General features: G+C 40.4%; 1 protein-coding gene across 1 annotated transcript in view; it reads right to left on the bottom strand.

Moving 5' to 3' along the window:
• ANO4 (anoctamin 4) overlaps nucleotides 1–19,143 on the bottom strand; it is a 396,544-nt gene that overhangs the window by 44,381 nt on the left and 333,020 nt on the right. The window contains exons 15-21 of the mRNA XM_045872759.3: nucleotides 17,151–17,233; nucleotides 14,766–14,906; nucleotides 11,742–11,906; nucleotides 4,809–4,845; nucleotides 2,679–2,790; nucleotides 1,641–1,698; nucleotides 1,405–1,502 (exon numbers count right to left, since the gene is read on the bottom strand). Of these exons, the coding sequence (XP_045728715.1) occupies nucleotides 1,405–1,502; nucleotides 1,641–1,698; nucleotides 2,679–2,790; nucleotides 4,809–4,845; nucleotides 11,742–11,906; nucleotides 14,766–14,906; nucleotides 17,151–17,233 (694 nt within the window). The remainder of the gene's footprint in view (nucleotides 1–1,404; nucleotides 1,503–1,640; nucleotides 1,699–2,678; nucleotides 2,791–4,808; nucleotides 4,846–11,741; nucleotides 11,907–14,765; nucleotides 14,907–17,150; nucleotides 17,234–19,143) is intronic.

Genomic DNA, 19,143 nt, shown 5'->3' on the forward strand with positions numbered 1-19,143 from the left:
ATGGGCAGTCTTACCATGTGGGTGCTGACCTGCATACTCTGACTGAGGGCCTGGAAGATCTGCAGACCCACTAAATGCTTCCCCTCTTAGCACACGGAAGCCTGCACATCTACAGCTGGACTTGCCTGCTTTTAGCTTGAGCTCAACAGGGGCTCTGAGTCCCAGTAAAATACATCTCACACTGGTGAGGTTAACACATTAATCTTTAGTAAGTTCAGGAGTGCATCTTATGATATGGAACAGGGTTGAGGAAATGGGTGCAAGGGCCAGGTGTGTGTGCTATAGGGGACAAGGAAAAATTGAGGGGTATTCAAGAGCAGACATGCCAAAAAAACACAAAAACAAATTGTGAAATAAAGGAAATAATGGGACGGGTATCAAAGACAGACGACCTACTTCACAATTTTGCTCTGTCCATACTACTAGAAGATAAAATACAGTTCCCTTGATGTCTCTGACATTTTGATAAATTATGGCTTATACTTTAAAGTAGCATATAATGTTAATTTTTAAATTTTATGCATTAAAAAAAAGTTTCATAGAAAACATCAAGCACTTGGAATAAGTTTTCTAAAAATCTAAGAATAGAAAATTACTGGGATAGCTTCTGACTGAGAGCTAAGAGGTGACTTTTTCGAAGTGATCCAAGTTCTAGCTAATCGTTCTGGCTGAGTGGTCCTCCCTGAAACCTGGAGTTCTCTATGGAGACACCAAGCTGACATGGAAACCAGTAGGTTTGGAATTAAAGCAGAAATAGAAGTAGCTGATTTATGTTCCTTTAAAACTTAACTGACCAGAGCTGAGCAAACATAGCAGAATTCAAGGTTATCCTTAAAAGAGTGATGCAAGTTTTTGCCTATTGTCATCAACATAAACTATTATCACCAGGTGACCATATTTTTACTCATTAAGATATGTTGACTTAGAAATACTCTAGTTTCTTTTCTCCATCCCTAAACTTTTCTCTTTTCTGTAAGTTCCTTTTCTGTACAGTTTGAATTTAAGGTAGTTTAAAAAAAATTACCATTCCTGATTTATCATGGGGGTGGGATGGGTAGAGCTCTAGTTAATGGGTTGTAACTAGTGAGAGCCTTGTAATGCTACAGCATGAGGGTCAGAGGCATTATTTAAAGGAGCTGCAAGCAAGTGTTCAATATTTAGGGCCCCACAGAGACTTTTTAAGAATATTCACTATCATTCATACTTCTTGTACTAAATCTTCCTAAACAGCCAATGTTTATTACTTTCATGACTGCCTTTGAATAACTGAGCATGAGCACTTTAGCTCCAGGTATATGTACTGCCTTAACTGCTCAGTCTGCATTGCTTATCTTACTTGCCACACCTAGAAAAGCCAATAATGAGCAATGCTGCGTCTCAACTATAGATGTCTAAGGTACTTACGGGTAGCCAAGTTCCATGAAATTATTCCAGGTCTGCTTTAGCACCATTATAATACCCATTTGCATACAGAGATCAATAAGGCATCCACTAGGGTGGCACTGCGAGGTAAGCAAACACAGAAATTTCAGAATCAATGGAGAGGAAGAAAGAGTGTCTGGTTTCTAATCTGCACAAAATTGCCCTAGGTTATTTAATGTACGACTGTAGAAAATACGGAATGATGGGAGAATACAGACCTCTTCTAGTCTCCATCTGTTTATCAGCCTCAAGTAGGCACCTGGGTGTCCTGTAAATCTTTAACACACAGAAAAACAAACCATTAGCATACCGTAGGTCTAAGCTTTTCATAACTATTGTGTTCAGATTAGCACATCTCCAATGAAAATTACTGGTACAATCAGGTCTGAGAGAATTAGGAAACTCTCCAGAGCTGCCATAACTGCAGCTTCTGGAATTCTCCAGGGAATATTTATTTCCCTTCTAGACTATCTGGCTGCTGACCACAGAGGCCAGCTCTTGTTGCTTGCTGTGACTTTGAACATTTTCTGCTAAATATCAAGTGCTCTGGCCTGTGTAACAAACAGCATGTTGGATTGAAACACATTCTGATCTTTTTGAATAGAAGTTTAATTAAAAAAAAAAAAAACAGCTTTACTGTTTGACTAGAATTCCACACTGAAGAAGCTCGATACTGAGGAGAAGCCGCTGCATCCATCCCACCAAAACGCAACACTCACCTTTCTCCGGTTCTTATATCCTCAGAAACTACTTCCCGACACAAAAGAATTCATAGGGCATGACTACTTAACACAGGAGCCTCTGCAAATCCTCGTAACTGCTGGATTCAGAAGTTGCCCACTCTCTTCTGGCATCCTCTGTCAGCCCCTTTCCTGTCTGGATGTCCTTCCCTCTTCTGTGAAGGTGGGCATCCAGAACACACTACAGACCGCCCACCCCATTAGGCCACCTGCTCATATAGGTGTGAGATCCTGGGGCCTGACCCAGGTGTGGATGGAGCCCACAAGTTTTAAATCCATCCTTCATTTGTGCAAATGCTTTTCCTCTATGTACCTTAGCAAGAAAATGTGCACAGGTAACTTTTGAGTGGAGCGACCATTCCCCAGGATGGGAATAGGAAGGGAAAGGAGGAAGCTAATCTCTTTTTACCCTTTGTGTAAATCACTCTAAAGGAGGTGCTTCTCTCTCACCCTGGTCAGTGACCTCCGAGTGCTCTGTCCCTGGCCTGCAGAAGTGTGGAGAGATCAGGTCCTTACCTTCCAAGGAAGAACGCGATGTAAAATGTGGAGCTGTTCAGATTGACAAACTGAAAAAGAAACATTTTCAGGGTGAAGCTGTTCTCCCACTCAGACTCTGTGCGAGGCTGTTCTGTGGACAAAAAGGGAGTAGAGTTTGAGAGGTTGTCTTTGACCGCTTCTTAAATCCCTCTGCCCTACTCCCTATACACACAGGGCAGGAGCAGAGGTGTCCTAAGGAGGCTGCACGAGACCCCAGTTTGCCTATAAATGGTGTGTGATGGAATGCACCACCCATGAGATCCTCAAGCTTGCAGACCAGCCCCAACCAGGGTGTGGTGGGAAGCAGCTAGTGACATATCTGAGGGGATGGAATATCCAGTTTGTTCTGCTGTGACAGGATGCCCAGAGAGCCTGGAGTAGAGAGAATGAGGGCTGAAGGGGCCTCATTTCCTTTCGCTCTTAGTTTCTGCCTGTGGGGTAGGGCCTGTGTGGGGTCAGGTCCTCTCCCAGCTCCTAATTAATTCCTTGTTCTCAAATTCTATTCTGCTGCGGGAGAGGGAGTCAGACCCCCCCTCTCAGAATACTGAGAGTATCTGACTTCTTTGCCTCTCACCCTCATCCATCATTTTTCATTTGCATGGACAAATACCAAGGAGATGACCTCATTTTAGAGCTTTTACTGTATATTACCATGTGTATCTTACAGTATTCTGACCTCAGCCAGACGCCAATTCTCCTCTCCTTACATTTTGACTTCCATAAAGCAAGTGCTCTTTGGACATTGTGATATGAATCAAAATATGAATCAAACTTCCAACTTGACATCTCATGTCAAATGCACCTATCCTTCCCTAGGAGCTGCATCCTCATCCCAAGCAATGTCAAAGAAAATATATTTAATTCCATAGTACTTTCTCTGTTTCCACATTCCCTGAGCTTCTAATTGCTCTTTACCATTTCACCCCATCAATTCCTTTTCTACTAATTCCTCAAACTGCTTGCTAGGAGCATATCTGAGAAGGGGGAGGAGAATTATATTTAACAAGGCTGTACTGCTGTTGAGGGAAAAAAGACAAAGGATTTTTTAAGGGTTTTAGCTTTACTTCACTTCTGCTACTTAACTATTGGTTACATAGGAAGGTCTCCCAGGTTGTTAGCCAGCTGGGTGGGTGCCCAGGTATCCTGACCACAGATGGGCCAGAGCTGTATCTCCCTGGCAACTTTGCCAGCCTGGATCAAGGTGCCACTGGACACAATCTGCTAATGCAGTGACCTCTTCTGTGGATATAAACCTCTTTCTATCTTTCTGGGCGAGGCGTGGTAATGATGAAGGATTTTATCGACATTAAAGGAGATATTCCAGGTATCTAGCTCTGCATCTGGCACACAGAAAGGCTCAATAAATGGCATCTTGTATTATAATGATTATTATAAATAAGAGCACTTTTGTGATTTCTCTCCCCCTCTGGACAAGTTACATATGGGAATGTGCTAAAATAGGTTTATGTGTGGGAGCATGTAATTTTCTCAAATTGCATAGAGTAAAATGACTAATGTTTCATTAATAAAATTGGGACAATTTCTTTATCTTGAAAACATGGAAAATGTACAGTGTATAGCCAGCTACCAGATTGTTCTAATGTTTTATGGAGTCAGAGAAATGTTCTTAGGGTGAATGTTATTTCTATAAATGTCAGTAATGATCAGGCCACCTACATTCCTAGTAGAAGGTCCCCAGTCTTCAAAGCAACTAACCCTGCTGTGGTTTTTATATACCACAAAAGCTTGATACATTTTTAATTAAATAAAAATTGTAGGCAATAGCAAATGAACACTTTTCTAAATGATTTTGGGTACTTTACTACTTTTGTGATGCTATATTTTTGTGCATTAAGAGATAAACCTGCCTCAAATTACATTAGCTCATGATAGATAATGTTTATGAAAGGTTTTAAAGCTTTAAATAGAAATGATCCCCCAATTACTAGACGTATTTAAAATGTCCTGTTGAAGGCAAAGAACAAATTATTGTATGCAGTTCGAAATAAAGAGAGTATTTCTCTTGAGCAGTGTTTCAGAAATCAGTCTTTGAAAAGATACTTCCCAGACCACAATACTGTACCGTGAAATAAGAAGGGTCTCACTTACCTAAATTTGTCAGAAGAAGCGCAACTTTTTCATAAAGCTGTAAAATAAGTTTCATACATTTAACAAAAAAGCTGTAGATGCTACAAAATCCATAATTATAAAGGAAATAGGCAATCACGTCACGAGTGAAAATAATTTCATTAACCACCCATTGCTCAACAATGAACAGATGGTAAACAAACAGTTCTGTCCTTTCAGGGCAAGAAAGAAATGCACAAAGTCCCATTTTACTATTTTTAAAATCTCACTTCCTATGTAGGAGTAATTAATTGGCAACAAGGCTAGCTGCCACTAATTGCCAGCTTGCTAAATGAGCTGGGCAAATCACAACATTCCTGGGCCTCAGCATCTCTAAGACTGATCTGATGGTAAGATTCTGTAATCTTACTGTTTATGGACTGGCTGTATTTTCTAGATTAGAGCATTCATAAATACTGAAGTGATGAAACTTTACTAGGAACTCCTAAGCTTTTGATACCCTGCTTTTCCATTAGTACATTGGATGCATCCTTAACTCACCCAGCCATCTGGTAAATGGAGGGTCCTGAGAGGGAAGGGAAAGTGTGTGTGCGCGCGTGCACACACACACACACACACACACACCTGTGTATGAATCTGTATATGGAAGTGCAGGGGGCACAGTTCAGGGCAAACCCAGCTCTAGGAGATTCCCCAGAGAGGGTATAAATTGAGAAAAAGAAACAAGTGTCTTCTCTAAAATGAGAGACAGTAAAATGGAAAGGAAAACTGGTCAAATGGATTGGAACAACATGAAAATTAAGATCACATTTAAAGTAGTGAAAATGACCTAGTTAAAATTCCCCAGGCTGGAATTATGACTTTACCAGCCAGCAAGCTGTAGAGCTTGGGCACATTACCTCATCTCTTCTTCAGACCACTGTTTTTCTTTTATGTGATTGAGAATAGGTATTGGACTCATTGATCTTAAGGTCCTTCCAAACCTCTGAATTCTCTTATCCAAGACTTCTGCTAACTACAGAATTAGGTAAAATACGGATTGTATGACTCTAAACTTGGTTTTGCTATATATAGTAAGATAACTAATATGGCCATAGTATCACTTTTTGTGTACAGAAGCCATAGACTCTTAAGAGTCCAAAGTTAAAAGAGATTGGTGTAATTTTCAATAAGAAATCCTGTGGTATAGTCATACATTTTAATTTTATCTTAAAAATACTGGTTAACCACAGACTAGGACAGGTGTTTTAATAAAATATATTTTACTGTTACAAATACACTCTATCATTAAAGTTATGTAATTTTCAAGGAAAAATAGGTTTGACTGGTGAGACCACCTTTCTCAAAATACAATTTTTGATTGTCCAGTTTATCCTTTACATCTTTCATGTTGACATACTTTTGTCCAAGTGCCTCACTTTGCACTCCTGTCTCAAAGGTCTTGGAGGCTGGTGACATGCCAATGTTATTTTGGTTTGAACACCGAAAAAAAAATGGAACTTAAAAAAGGAATAGCACAGGAGTCAAAATATGATTAATATTAACCTTTTGAAAAATAAGGCAAAGTATATGGGGACACAGTTGGGATCCATAGCATCTGTGAACATTTTATAAATGTTGAAAATGCAAGGGGATGGACAGTGAGGCTTTGAGCAGGATGCAACCAAAAGGGACACATAAGCAGAGGGCCTGATGACCAGCAAGAGACTTTTAGATGAGTGGCTTCTGGAAAAGGTCTGACTTCTCATTAGGCAGTTCAGATAGAAATCATGGAAGGTTTGTTCTGATAAAAGCAGTAGAAAATCTGTTTCCAAACTGGATGCCACAAATTGTTAAGAGTTAAAATCTGTAACTGACAAAAAGCTTTCTGATCTTAAGTAAAATTCCAAAAGGAGTTATGAGTACTTCTAATTTTTTTTTTTAAAGATTTTATTTATTTATTTGACAGAGAGAGACACAGCGAGAGAGGGAACCCAAGCAGGGTGGGTGGGAGAGGGAGAAACAGGCTTCCCGCGAAGCAGGGAGCCCAATGCGGGGCTCGATCCCAGGACCCTGGGACCATGACCTGAGCCGAAGGCAGACGCTTAACGACTGAGCCACCCAGGTGCCCCTGACTACTTCTAATTTGATCTTGTCCACCCAATCAACGTATGTGGGCTTGTTCTGATGCAAGCCATGTTTTCTGGTTCACTTCTTTCTCAAATAAAACCCTGTGGTTTTCACTGTTTAGAGTATAATGAAATACTGGATTCATATTGGTATGGATGAATAAAAAGGATGGTTATAACTTTCAGTCTCCTCTTGGGATATATTCTTTGTTGGCATCTTTTGTTTCTGACCACCATATTGAGATGTTCTTTGGTCACTAGTGAAGCAAAATGGGATTAAAACTGTATGACAAGGAGCAAGAAAATCCATCCTATTCACTCCATCTTTGAGGTATTTACTTTTCAAGAAGAAATAAAATGAAAATTAGTAAGTGCCCCTTAACCAGTCACTAATAAGTATAATATTTTGTTGGGATCCAGAATATTTTTTTTAAAGTGGGCCCCAGCTAGGAGCCCAATGCAGGGCTTGAACTCACTACCCTGAGATCAAGACCTGGCTGAGATCAAGAGTCAGATGCTTAACTAATTAAGCCACCCAGGTGCCCCCAGATCCAGAATTTTTTATAAAATAAATTTTATTTTATTTTTAGAGTATACACTACATAAGAGTAAATACACATCAAAAACAAAACAAAACAAGAGTAAATAGATGTCATAAAATCTAGAAAATAGGCATCCTTATAGATCTGCTTCTTCAGTTAGGGTTGGACAACTCTAGCAGAAAGTCAGAAACAGGGTATGTGATCTATAACAATATTATTTAAAAATTAGAGGCTGTAATGAACAGAAGTTAAAAACCAATCTAGATCTCAAGGTTTTTTATTAGATTAATGGAAAGTATTAATGATTCATGTCTAAATGATTATTTTTTTTGCAAGACCAGTATGGCCAAAATTTCAAGTAGTTGAAAATAATTTATGTAGCTATAAAAAATGTATATTGTAGGGTCATGAAAATATCTTAAGTAATTTCAGAAGTCAGTAGATAGTTTAGTTCTGAACTGGTCAAAGCTACATTATAGTTATTAGTCTGTCACCTGTTATTTATGTGATGTTTGCTTAAGGACTTACTTTTTTATTTTTTGGATATTCTGATGAAAATCTTTCCAAACTATATTACACACTCAGTTGCCTTCGTAACGGAACCTGCAAGGCCTCAGGGCATAAGACAGGACTAGAAATGTGTTTGCTGGGATGAGGATGTCATCAGACATGGGCTGAGGAGACTAAGGCGATTGCTTCTGGACAGAAGGGTCTTGGATGATGCCGCTTTCAAAGTTCTTACATATGTTTCTTACTTTCTTTCCTTCCCCTGGGCTTATCAGTTCCTGCCCTTGTCAGAATTCTTGCTTTAGGGGCGCCTGGGTGGCTCAGTTGGTTTAAGTGGCTGCCTTCAGCTCGGGTCATGATCCCAGAGTTCTGGGATCGAGCCCCATATTGGGCTCTCTGCTCTGCGGGGAGCCTGCTTCTCCCTCTCCCACTCCCCCTGCTTGTGTTCCCTCTCTCGCTGTCTCTCTCTCTCTGTCAAATAAATGAATAAAATCTTTAAAAAAAAAAAGAATTCTTGCCTTAGTAACCTTCTGTTTTTTTCAGTCTGATGTTGGTGAGAAATTAAAACACCAAAGGTGTTCACATGTACCTAAAATAAATGAAAATACCCCTTAAGGGCATTCATAAAAATAATACATGTTAGCTTTGGTGTGTAGACTCTACATCATCCATTCTGGTGACTCTGAAATGCTTGTTAGATAAAGCATAGAAATGCCTAGTAGTCTAGCTCTCAGCACATAGTAGGTGCTTTGCAATGTCCATAACTATATAGTTTTCCCACTCCCTATGCTCCCTTCTTCATTTTTAGTTTACTTTCTCTTTTCTCAGCTGTGTCTCATGAAGTAGAGATTGCTAGATAAGTGATTTCCAGTCCAACAAAGTATCATTCTGACAACATTGGTATCTCTGCTCAAAATGTATGAGCAACCATGTATTTATAGACTCACTGCATGTATTTATTTCTTAAGATGTATAAATTAAATTTTCAATAAGACATTAGAGAAAAAGAGGGCCTTAATTCATTGCAAACTACCTGGACACAGAATATTTCACTACTCCGGCTGTTTGGTTAATTTCACCATGAATCACTCCCCTTTACAATGCATATATTCCACAATTAACTTTGAGACAAGCTGAGTCCTGGAGGAGAGAGGGCCAGGGTATGCCACACAGCCACTCTCGACCTCCACTTGACCACACACTTATACAATCATCATGTCAAGTGGTTTAGCAACTGCTCTTATTTCGTTTTTAGAACTTCTGTATTCTGAAACTTTTTTCTAAAATAATATAGAAGTCCCTGTGTATTTTAATAATAAATGGTAATAGTAATAGCAGTAATAATAATAGATCAACTATATTTCATTAGCTCAGTGATGACTTGCTCACCTAAGAATTCTAAATGAAGTTTTTTATTATTGGGTAGGTTGAATTCTCTTAAGAATCACTCGTGAGTTTATTGGTTCTAGAATCAGAATTATTTAAGGAGCTAGAAATGACAATCCAAACAGATTAAACTGTATTGATAATAGCATTAAATTACTCGGCCTTTGGAAAACCCTTTTCTAGTGATGAATTTCAGCATTATGGCCCAGATTTAGGATGCAACAAAACTAAGGGTGAGGGAGCCATAATTAATTGAACAGCTACTCCATGTCTATCACTCTACATACATTATCTTATTTATTCCCTGCTAAAAATCTCTAATGTCAATATTTTTATGTATAGGTTGACCTCAAATCTAAAAATGTCAGCAAATAATACTATTCTGCAAATAATAACAATTTACTGAGAGCCTACTATGTGCTAGGCCTTGTTCCAAACACTGGGAAATAACAAGAGTAAAAAAAAAACAGACAAAAGGGGTGCCTGGGTGGCTCAGTTAAGCGACTGCCTTCGGCTCAGGTCATGATCCTGGAGTCCTGGGATCAAGTCCTGCATCAGGCTCCCTGCTCGGCGGGGAGTCTGCTTCTCCCTCTGACCCTCTTCCCTCTCGTGCTCTCTCTCATTCTCTCTCACTCAAATAAATAAAATTAAAAAAAAAAAAAAACACAGACAAAAGGGGCGCCTGGGCGGCTCAGTTGGTTAAGCGACTGCCTTCGGCTCAGGTCATGATCCTGGAGTCCTGGAATCGAGTCCCGAATCAGGCTCCCTGCTTGGCGGGGAGTCTGCTTCTCCCTCTGACCCTCTTCCCTCTCGTGCTCTCTCTCATTCTCTCTCACTCAAATAAATAAATAAAATTAAAAAAAAAAAAACAGACAAAAGTTTCTGCCCCCTGGGCCTACATTCCAAGGGAGAAGACAGATAATAAAATAAATTAAAAACAGTGTATTATATGGTAATAAGTACCACAGAGAAAAAGAGAGCAGGCAAGGGAATAGGAAACTGTTAGATGGCAGGAGTGGGTTATAATTCTAAAACTGAGTCACCACGGAAACCTTATATTAGAAAAGTAACATTTGAACAAAGAAATGAAGGAGGTGAGGGATTAAGCCATACAGACCCCATGGGGAGGTATATTCCAGGCAGAGAGAATAGCAAGTAAAAATCCCTAGAGTGAGAGCATGGCTGGTACATCCAGGGAACAAAGGGAAGGCCAGCCTGGAGCAGGAGAAGCAGGGTGAGTAGGCAGGAGACGAGGTCAGAGATGTCACTGGGGCCAGAAGGAGAGCCCTGGAGGCCACATGAAGATGTGAACTTTTATTCTGAGCAAGAGGAAAGCCACTGGACACGGTGAACAGAGCAGTGCCAGGAGCTGGTTCACAGGTAAGAAGCTCACACCAGCTGCCGTGATGAGTCTAAACTGAGGGAGCAAACATGGGAGCTGGGAGACCAGTTAAGAAGGCACTGCAATATCCCAGGTGGGAGCTACTGGGATCTTGGACCAAGGTGGGACTTGGGGATGTATGAGAAGTGATCAAACTCTGGAAACAGACACTGAGAGAAACAGAGGAGTCAAGGGTAATGCCAAAGTTTTCAGCCTGAGCCACTACCACGGGGGGAGCTGTGGAGAAACTGATACTGGAGGGAAGAGAGGGGTTCAGATGAGGGTGGTAGAGTAGGCAGCTGGATGTATGGGGTTCAGGGGAGATATCCGGGCTGAAATATAGAATTGAAAAAGGCCTGAAATTAACACAAGTAACGTGTACCCTCCTGATGTGTCCCTTGCAGGGTTTTCTTAATACTTTGGATACTGACCACTTTCCTGTCATTCAGAATCAAAAGGAAATGGGAGCCAGGCCTGTTGAGCTATGTCACAGATTCTGGGCTGGGCCTTTAAAATACGTTCTTTCTCGGGGCGCCTGGGTGGCTCAGTCGTTAAGCGTCTGCCTTCAGCTCAGGTCATGATCCCAGGGTCCCGGGATCGAGCCCCGCATCGGGCTCCCTGCTCGGTGGGAAGCCTGCCTCTCCCTCTCACACTCCCCCTGCTTGTGTTCCCTCTCTCGCTGTGTTTCTCTCTGTCAAATAAATAAATAAAATCTTTAAAAAAAAAAATACGTTCTTTCTCTAAGTTTCCCCAAGGGGTATATAAACAGTGTTATCTTATTGGGTAAATTAAGGGAACGAAGATTCAGAGAGGGCTAGTGCCTTCCACTATAGAAAATCCTGGAGCCTAGATTTGACGCAAGCTTCTCAATCCCCAGACCTGAGTGCATCTCCTGCCAGGCAGTTTGCTGCTCAGCCATCAGCGCTACGTGACAGACTCACCCCTCCAAGGCTGGGTCCCTTTAGCAACAGAAGAAAACCGCAGACCACAGAGTTTATCCATCAGGCTAGTTACCTTGTAGTTCACTTACCACATTCAGCAGCATAATGATGCAGAAGTTGATGCACACGGCAGTCCCTGTGGTTGCAACCTGAGAGTTATTCCTGATTAACGCCCACTTAAAGGCAGCAAAAGTGCTGACAGTCACCACTCGGTAAATGACGATCCCGAACACGGCAGCGATCACCACACAGATCTGGGAGGAAGACAGAGAGCCAGTGAGCACCGTGGTGGAATGTCTCAGGAGGAGAGTTCCCACCACTGCAAAATCCCACCTTTAGAAAACAAGAAAAGGAAATTACAGTACTGACTTAAAAAACCACAATAAAATGCTAACTTTTCACTGTGGTTAATACTTTCTCTTGCCTGTATTTTCTTTGTTATTCAAGTAGAAGAACCATAGTTCTTGAAAGGTGATAAACTGTGTAAGCTATGGAGTAACATTTTATTAAGCAGGGTATTAGATTGAGCATTATTATTATGGAAATCTTATGATGTCACCCTTCTGCGTAAAACTCTTCATTGGTTTCTTTTACTCTTAGGATAAAAGCAAAGCCTTAATGGTGGCAAGACTTTCTCCACCTCGTGGGATGCCATATTCCCTTTTGTCTGGGGACTCCAGAACCCTCATGGTTTCAAATGGGCTAAACTTCAAGACCATTTCCTTTGCCTAAAGCCAAACACATACATACATGTGTGCACGCACACACACACAGGGCCTAGTTAATACCTATTCCTCCCTCACACCTCAGCTCCAGAACCACTTCATAACTAAAGTTTTTCATGACCCTCAGACTTTGTTATTGTTATATAGTACCTATACTCTTCTTTTAGTATCCTGTTTATAATTTCTAACAATTTGTTAGTTTGATTATTGACAGTTTCCCCCATTTAGAAAGTACAGTAGACCCGCCCCCCACCACCACCACCATCTATGGGGGATATTTCCAAGGCCCCCAGTGGATGCCCGATACCTCGGACAGTACCAAACCCTATATATACTATGTTTTTTTCTATAGATACATACCTATGAGAAAGTTTAATTCACAAATTAGGCACAGGAAGAGACTAATAACAATAACTAATGATAAAACAGAGCAATACACTGTAATAAAGGCTGTGTGAATATGGTCTCTCTTCCTCTCAAAATATCTTGTACTGTACTCACTCTCCTTGTGATGATGTGAGATAATAAAATGCCTACATGATGAGATGAAGTGAGGCAGATGACGTGGGTACTGTGATGTAGCACTAGGCTACTGTTGACCTTCTGATGATATGTCAGAAGGATCATCTGCTTCTGGCCTGGGGTTGACTGCAGGTACTGAAACCCCAGAAAGCAAAACTGCAGATAAAGGGGAGGGGGGCACTGTAAGCTCCATCAGGGCAGGTACGGCATCTGTTTTGCTCACCATGGTTTGTACAGCACCTTAGCATAATTACGGGTGCGTAATAAATATTCAGCTATTTGTTGCTGAATAAGCCAACTATTTGATAGGTACATAATCTCTTATTAATCAGTTATGAACATTGAACTGAGAGATCTTTCTCTGAAGATTTCACGGTATGTGACAAGAACACGACATGTCTTCTATCTACTGGGAATCTGAGACTCCAAAAAGTTTGTGTCTTTCATTAAGTGACTCAATATATCAGAGTAAATACTTTTACCAACTTAGTTATCAAAAACTTTAAGCTGAGCCTCAGGATGGACTCTGCTGACTTAGAGATTGCTAGAAGCAGTCTCTGTTTTATACCGTTTTTGGCTTCCTATGAGTCTTGAGTATAAACCCTACCTGGAACTGGCCAAAATTACTACACTAACAACTGCCCACATCTTAATCTTCGAGCTATTGATGGGGAGATCGGGGAAATCTACACTGAATTTTAGGGTGGCAATGTGGTGGAATGGACCCCTCACTGGACTCAGTCAGAAGTCAGGTCTGGGTCATGGCTCAACTTCTACCTAGCATTGTGACTGTGGACACATAGTTTGTCCTCTCTATGGCTTTGGCTTCCTATGCTCTAGGTTGCCCATCTGTAGAGTAGGAAAAATTTACTCTACATCTACAGGTCTTGTAAGAAACAAAAAGCAAGACAATAAATATGAATGTACTTATTAAAGTCAAAGCATGACACAAATGCTTACAGAGCAGTGTCTGTAGAAAGGTGTGGATCTGAATCTTGGTCTGAGCCAAGAAACTCCTGGGCATGCTGCCCACCCTTTCATCTCCCCAGTCTCTTTGGCTAAAGAGGCGGGGCAGATAGTATGTCCAGATTTGCTGTCATCTTGTCCTTCCTAATCTAATGATCTACAATACCTATTTATACACTCTACCATTTGAAAAGAGGAAAGGAGAATCCTAACCACGACTTAACCATTCTAAAATGACATTTCTGAAAAATTTGCGTTAAGTTCTGTTCAGTGATTAACAGGGTCAAAGCTGATCACCAAAGGACTTCTTTTTAGGAAAAACCAACAACCTAAGTTCAAGGTAGTGTTTTTCAAACTGACATAACCATTAGTGAATCTGGAAATCAATTTTAGGGGGTTATGGCTGGCATTAAAAAATAGACTATAATAAAACAAAAAAATCAGAGTATTGCATACTGCAAAGGTGAGCATTGTTTCAGTTACTCTGTTTAGTTTTCTACATCTCCTGGCATGGCATATACTGGGTTATGACAGAGAATGTAGTTCTTGTATGGGCACGGCAAGCAAAAGGTTTGAAAACCCTGCTGTAGGTCCTATCTCAACTTTTATTTCCTTTCAGCAAGGCACAAAGAAGCAAACAGAAAGAACTGAAGCTCCTGGCTATTTACTGGCTGATCCTGAACAAGCCCCTTAGCCTTCTGGAGTCTCAGTGGCTCCATCTGGAACACAGGGACAGTGGTACCATCTCTGACCACCTCACGGTGTCTCCGTGAGGAGTAAATAACAAAATGTGCAAAAACGTTTTGTAGAATTATGCAAATGCCTGATCTGATTATTGTTGATACCATGCTACAGGTGTGCACTTTATGAAACAAAGAGTTTTGTAGAAAAGTTTCAAACCATAAAAAATATCCCAGATGCAGAAACGATAAGTCGGCTGCATTTATCTGCAAATGCTTGATATGGTTCTGGCTTTCCTGAAATGGGATTCATTCGCTCTTTCTTGGAGTACTTGGCTTCAAACTGGGGCCGTATTTCTTCCTGAAGAACAAACAGACACATTTTTTTATGCACTGGAGAGATATATACACACAATTAAAAAAAAAACTTTTTATACTCTACTGTAAAACTGAATCAACAGCTACCACATTAATAAGTCAATCAGTGAAGTGGGCTCAGAGACCCAGGTTTAAAGGCTTGGAAATTGGCCACCTGAAGAAAATCTAAAGGGTGATGATCTAGACTTATTATCACCAAGGCAGTGTAATTTAGACTAATAGTTAAGTGTCTCTGTTTCTTATTAAGCTGTGCTTGAAGAAACAAACAGAATGAGAAAAGGGACCGCCTCTCCTGTCCCTAGCAGTTTGAAACAACTACTAAACTTTTACTTTTATTACCAGGGAATGTTATGGACACTAGGGAGAAGAAAGTTTCTGAATAGCAAAATGCCTGGAATTCATGTTGTGAGTTACAATGGCAAATATAATTTTTGTTTCCTCCTACAATCAAAAAAATTTTTTTCAATTGAGGCAGCCAGAAATGTGAATCTACTTTTTAATAAGTTCCTGTAAGAGTCATTCACCTTTAACCAGTAGGTTTTAAATGTATTGATTGGTATTGAAAACAAGGTAAACATCCTTCAAATCCAGCTAAAATCAAGGCGGCTCTAATTCTAAATCAAGCTGAGGTTTTGTTTCATTTAGTTGAACCCCATCTAACGTGAAAAGCTTCTGACTAAAAAGCAATTATGGGGTTAGGAACAGGAAATCAGCAAGAGGGTATGCTAAAGTGGTTCTGGTTAATTAAGTACCTATTCTACGTGAATGTCTTGCAAGAGGAGGGAAATGAGTGGAAAGTCTGGTGAAATGGAGATTGAGTTAACCCAGGCAGAAATGCTCGGGACTCAGATGGAGAGACTGACAGAAAGTGAAGAAGGAGCTGACAGAAGACAGGTTCTGGACAACGGGCACAGTTTGGCAGTAGCCTGGGTGTGCAGGAGGAAGAGCACCTCACTCCTGCTGCAGAAGAGGCCCAAGGCTGGACTTCACTCAGTGACAGGTAATGGGGAAGGACGGGGGGAGATACAGTTATAAACAGGTTCTGCCTTCTTTCACTTATTTTAGGAAGTGACACTTGAAGATATAAACAGAACAGACCTGGAATCTTCTGTTTCTTTGGGGAACTCTGAATTTATCAGGCTGTGAGTGTCATCTAAGAGTCACTGAGTTAATTATCCAGGGACTTGAGGCCGATCAGAGCTAGACCTGTGTTTCCGGGTGTCATGGGCTAAACTGTGTCTCCCTTCCCCTGAAAATCATTTGTTGAAGCCCTAACCCGCAGTACCTCAGAATATGACTGTATTTGGACAGTCTTTACAGAGGTAATTAAGGTTAAGTGAAGTCATTACAATGACCCCTACTATGACTGGTTCTTTACAAAAAATTTAGACACAGACATGCACAGAGAAATGATGATGTGAACACAGAGGGAGTAGATGGCTGTCTACAAGACAAGGAGAGGAGCCTGCAACAGATATTGCCCTCACAGCTCTCAGAAGAAACCAACTGTGCCAACGTCCTGATCTCAGACTTCCAGCCTCCAGAAATGTGAGCAACTAATTTCTGTTGTTTAAGCCACCCAGTCTGTGGTCCTTTGTTATAGCAGCCCCAGAAAATTAATACACTGAGTTCTCCGTGAAGAAGTCATGAAGCTAGTTAGGGCTTTCTGTATAGCAATCTGAGTACCACGGGCTAGAATAAGAGGCATTTAGACACTTCCACCAAGGAGGCCTTCTGAGGAGTGGTTTCTCCTCAGCATTTATGGACTTGAGGTCATACGTCTGAGCCTTTACAGCTCTGGGCACTGTCCAAGGGTTCTGGAGAGCTCACAGAAACTTTTCCCTGGAATTCTCTCACGAGGTTTCCTTCCATGTACCTAGAGCTGTAAGACTAATACTCTCCTGCTAAAGTAAAGAAAATGGATACCATTTAAGAAAACTAAACAAACCTTACTATTAGTGCTTCTGATGTCTCTACCTACAAGTGAAATGCTTTACTGAGCCACGGAATCTTAAACTACAAAGCAATCACATCTTGTCTTTTCTTTCTTTTAAATTCTGTTCGTTTTTATACTACCTGAAGTTTTTTTTTTTTTTTTTTGCAAAGACAGGTATTGAAATGCTTTATGAGTTAATCTGACTTCTGTCACAGAGCAGAGGGCTAGGTAACTCAAGAGGACTGTTTGTTGATTTGCTTTTTGAAAAATTCTGATGTAAATAATACAAACCTCCTCTTCTTCCCAGTCTATCAGATCCCAGTCATAGGCAATTACGGCTCGCCTTCTTTTCCAGAACTCCAGGAAAACTGTCGCTGGAACAAGCAGAGAAACACAAAGATGTTTTTAAATAAAACAGTGCTGTTAACTGTCACTGAATAATGAAGTCATTGCAAAGAATGACAGTTGTTTGTGTAAGCATCCTTGAATATCAGAATTTTTAGCTCAGCTTCATTTAACAAGGACCTTTTCTGAGAATTACTAAGCTTGTGTCAAACATAATGAAAAATTAGAGATTTCATTTAGAATTAAATTAAGCTGATTTTCAAGTCGAGGCAGAACAGACTTAGAATAACAAAGCTCCCAGGATATAAAAATACAGAAAACTAGGTTACCAACATCTTGCTCATTGATAGAGTATTTATTTTTTAAAAGCAAGGGGACAGGTAAGGGCAGAAAAGCAAAAACAAAACTTAGCAGTTTACATGTATTTGACTGGTAGTGATGCTGTCCCAAATCTTCTTCACAACAAATATCTATGTAAAGCATATTTTACTTTTTTATTGAAAGAAACAATTTTACTATTTTACTCTTTTTCCCCCCAAACTATCTATTTTTGTCACATTAAAGGAAAAAGTGTGCAAATTCCGTTAAGAACCTTTTTTAATGAGGCGTGGGGTAGCTGGCTTTCCCACCCAGGGAAATCTGGAGGTTTATCCTCATTCAGCCAAAGTAACTTTCTACTCAATTCAATTATTATACAATGACAGAGGGGAAAAAATAATCAAGACATAATCTCGCTGCCTTGGAAGTCACAAGCCAAATGACAGGACACACAACACACATATATACACATACGCTCAAACTTGGAGGATGACTGCAACACAAGATATCACAGAGACACCCCCTACCTACGCTTAATGGACTGAGTCACCCAGGTGCTCCAATAACATTCTATTCTAATTATTACTCCTACTACTTGGTTGCATGGACCCTGTGGCAAGGACTACCTACCTCTAAGATGCATTCTTGCCTTGTTCCACAGTAAAAGACTGTTGCTGGTATCATGGCTGCCCATCTATACTGTAGTTCTCAGATCTCCTTGCTGTTAGATATGGCCAAAGGACAGTTCTCACCAGTGGAGTGTGAACAGAACAATGTGATGTATGCCACTTGCCTGTTGATATCTTAAGACAGTGAGGGTGCTTCTTCCACATTCTCTTTACCCTTTTGGATAGGCGGAGCCCACACAACTCAGATGATATTATGCAAATGCTGTCAAGGTCTGGGAGGATGGTAAACAACTTGTTTGTAGGAATATGAGTCCCTGAATGACCCTGTGGTGCAAAGCTATCTGCCAATCTGGAATGCTTACCCCATTCAATCACTGAGACATTGCATGAGGCATGAAGGTGAAAAAACTTACAAGTTACTTCCCTTACATATTTTATATAGGGCAATATCAAGCCACAATAATCTGAAACGTTATTAGTTTTAGTGATAAGACAGAGCTTTGAGTGCTCTCTTCTCTCCCTTTTCTACTCTATACCACATTGTACTACTTACCTAACCTACCCACAAATGAAGTTCATCCGATGTGTTAACATCAATGCCAAATAACAACCCTCACAGCATTAGAAAAATCTGAGACTTCTGAATTTAAGTATAGGAAGGGTCAAGGTTAGTGTTCAGGTAGGTTTGTGTTCAAATACCAAGATACCCTTGGCTCAGAATTGTACACAGTTGAGAAGGTTGTCACATGTAGCCCATAAAGGACACAAAAAGGACACGACAGAGTGTTCTGCAGGCCGTCCTCTATTATCATTTTCTTAAATAGAACAATTATAGTCAATTTCAAATCAATTTGTGGCAGACTTCTATGCATTTACCAAAACCATTTCTTATCTTTCTAGTCATAGTTAGATTACCTTTTCCAGCCTTTAGTACAGTTAGATGTGGCCACGTTTTGGTAAATGGAAAGTAAACAGAAGTGATCTATGTTAGT

Source organism: Mirounga angustirostris, unplaced genomic scaffold (genome assembly GCF_029215605.1).
Source record: "Mirounga angustirostris isolate CCGP_5_RB_7025 unplaced genomic scaffold, mMirAng1.0.hap1 SCAF_5, whole genome shotgun sequence".
In the NCBI taxonomy this organism is placed as follows: Eukaryota; Metazoa; Chordata; class Mammalia; order Carnivora; family Phocidae; genus Mirounga; species Mirounga angustirostris.